This window comes from Seriola lalandi, unplaced genomic scaffold (assembly GCF_002814215.2).
Source record: "Seriola lalandi dorsalis isolate HSWRI2012SDOR001 ecotype SW California unplaced genomic scaffold, Sedor1 jcf7180001959638, whole genome shotgun sequence".
Classification (NCBI taxonomy): domain Eukaryota; kingdom Metazoa; phylum Chordata; class Actinopteri; order Carangiformes; family Carangidae; genus Seriola; species Seriola lalandi.
Window position 1 is genome coordinate 1 of NW_019430307.1, and position 2,543 is coordinate 2,543.

A 2,543-nucleotide genomic window follows, 5' to 3' on the forward strand; every position below is an offset into this window, starting at 1 on the left:
CAGGGTACATAATGTAGATGGCAGGAGACATACACACATACATACACACAAAGGTGGTGCAACTATCAATCCAAGAATCAAACTTTATTTGTATGTAAGCTAGTGTAAAAAGTGAAACCGAGTCAATTATTTTGTCAGTCTTTTACTACCATTCCTTGTCCGCAGTTGGCTGTAAGTCCCGCGACTATTTCCCAAGCAACTGTTACCCTGGAAACCAAGCTAAACAACGGCTGCTCTGTGTTTTTAGCTAATTTTGTCACTGAACTTTACCTTGAGTTTTTAAGATAGTTTTAAGCATTTAATTCCACAATGGTTAACGATTACTACGAGACGCTGGAAATAAACAGAAATGCAACAGACGCAGAAATAAAAAAGGCGTAGGTCTTGTTAAACTACCAACCGTTAAGTTTGTCGTTAAATTCCTCTCACAAATGTTCAATAACTGGTTTGTGTTTGTTGTCACAATGTTTCCTCTTATTTCCCCAGATATCGATGTCTTGCGTTGAAGTTTCACCCGAGCAGCAACAGAGAACCTGGATGCACCGACAAGTTCAGTCAGTTGGGTGAAGCATACGATGTTTTGAGCGACCGTAAGTATCAAGAAAAGGGAAGCTGAAATTGGTTTCGCCATGAATATTCTAGATTATTATTATTACATTAGTACAACCCATCACGTAGACTGTACTGTATATTTTACTATAATACCAACTCTGTTGGTAAGGGGCGACTGGTGTAGGGTTATTTGCAACGTGTACCTCCGTGCAACCTGTAGTATTCATGAAGAAGGGATATTATTGCTGCAAAAAGTAATTAATTCAATGAGGTTAAAAATAAACACACAACTAAAATAGGATGAAACACAATAAAAATATATTTGAGAATAATATAGTCCTTATATTTTATTTTCAGCTTGTTTATCTGTAATTAATGTCACCGATTCCCTACCTATCTGTTCTTATGTCTGAAGATTAAAAAATTATTATGATACAAAACATTATACTTAATGTATCATGATTCTACAGCTGAAGATGGGGTGGAAAGTGCTGATAGGAAAGCTTATTCTATTAATATGTGATCGACACAGACCAAAGTCTGTATAATTAAAACTACTGTAAACTACAATAAAAGTGTTCAGGACAATTATGTAAATCTATCTTTCTACCTTTTACCACAATATCAGTACCATTTTACTAATACTAGTATTTTAACTGTATTTGTTTAGTAGTTTGGGTCGATAACGATATCTATTTTCTTTGTAACAGCTCAAAAAAAGGCAACCTATGACAAGTTTGGTGAGGAGGGACTAAAAGGTGGTATCCCACCCGAGTTTGGCAGTGATGGGGCTTGGTCATCTAAATATGTCTACCATGGGAATCCAGACAAAACATTCAGACAGTTTTTCGGAGGTGACAACCCATTTGCAGGTGAGAAAAACAGAGGCAAAGATCATTTAGTGAATGTGATTTTTCAAATTTCATAACAACTGCATTAATCATATTTCTTTCTAGACTTCTATACAAATGATGTACCTCTTCAGTTTGGTGGCCTGCAACCAGGAGTGGTGAAGACTCAAGATCCCCCAATAGAGAGAGATCTTCATTTGTCCCTGGATGATCTCTTCCATGGATGCACAAAAAAGATAAAAATATCTCGCAGGGTAAGAACATCTGTACGTGAGATAACTATCTTTTCTCATCCCAGTTTTTCACTGGCCAAATCATTCATACAGTTCATACAACAACAACTCGAGAGGTTTGAAATTACTTTGCATAAAAAAAATATTTATATTGAAGAAATCACACTGAAAGTGAAATAAATGTATTATTTTTTGCCTTATTTGTTCAACAGATTATGAATGAGGATGGATACACATCCAGTATCAAAGACAAGATCCTGTCTATAAATGTTAAGCCTGGATGGAAAGAAGGCACAAGAATAATTTTTTCCAAAGAGGGAGATCAGGTAAGAGCGATACATATTTTTTGTTGATATTTCAGACAGCTGTAGTAATTGTCACTAACAATTCAACCAGTCTGATGCCTATAGCAATGTCTTAGGAGAGTGAACTCATCATTCTGTATGTTTTATTTTTATCCTGTTAAACCATTTATCTTACTTGCATGTGGTTATTTCAACAGTCTTATAGTTCATCATCAATATGACTTTAATCAGATTGAAGAAGACCTATAGGCACTTAACCTGGTGCCAATGAAAAGCGACTTTTGTGCAGGGATTTATACTGTAATACTGTAAAAGGGATTTGACCTGTTGTTACTACTGGTCTTCCTACTCAACACTATCTTCGTCAGAAAAAGAGCTGCTAACATGTGACTTGAAATGGTTTGTTGACATATGTTGTCATGGTTGAGGTTAGGATGAGTAATTCTGATTAAAACAAGGTAAAGTTTTGGTGATAGTCCCCACTGTGTCTTTATTTCCTTGCTTTATGCAAAACTTCTCTCAAGAATCTTTGTTAAGATCTGAGTTTTGGTTTGTGGCGCTGTCCCTGGTGTTTATTTACCCAATACTCCATTGTTTCATTA

At 35.7% G+C, this 2,543-nt stretch overlaps 1 protein-coding gene across 1 annotated transcript; it reads left to right on the top strand.

The window, feature by feature from the left end:
- Positions 1–112: 112 nt before the first annotated feature.
- On the top strand, positions 113–1,962 carry LOC111661557 (dnaJ homolog subfamily B member 13-like; the record flags this gene model as incomplete). Its single annotated transcript, XM_023415212.2, has 5 exons — positions 113–377; positions 487–590; positions 1,263–1,424; positions 1,509–1,657; positions 1,849–1,962. Coding segments are annotated over exons 1-5 (597 nt in total), but the record flags the coding sequence as incomplete, so codon positions are not given.
- Between the last annotated feature and the right edge of the window lie 581 nt (positions 1,963–2,543).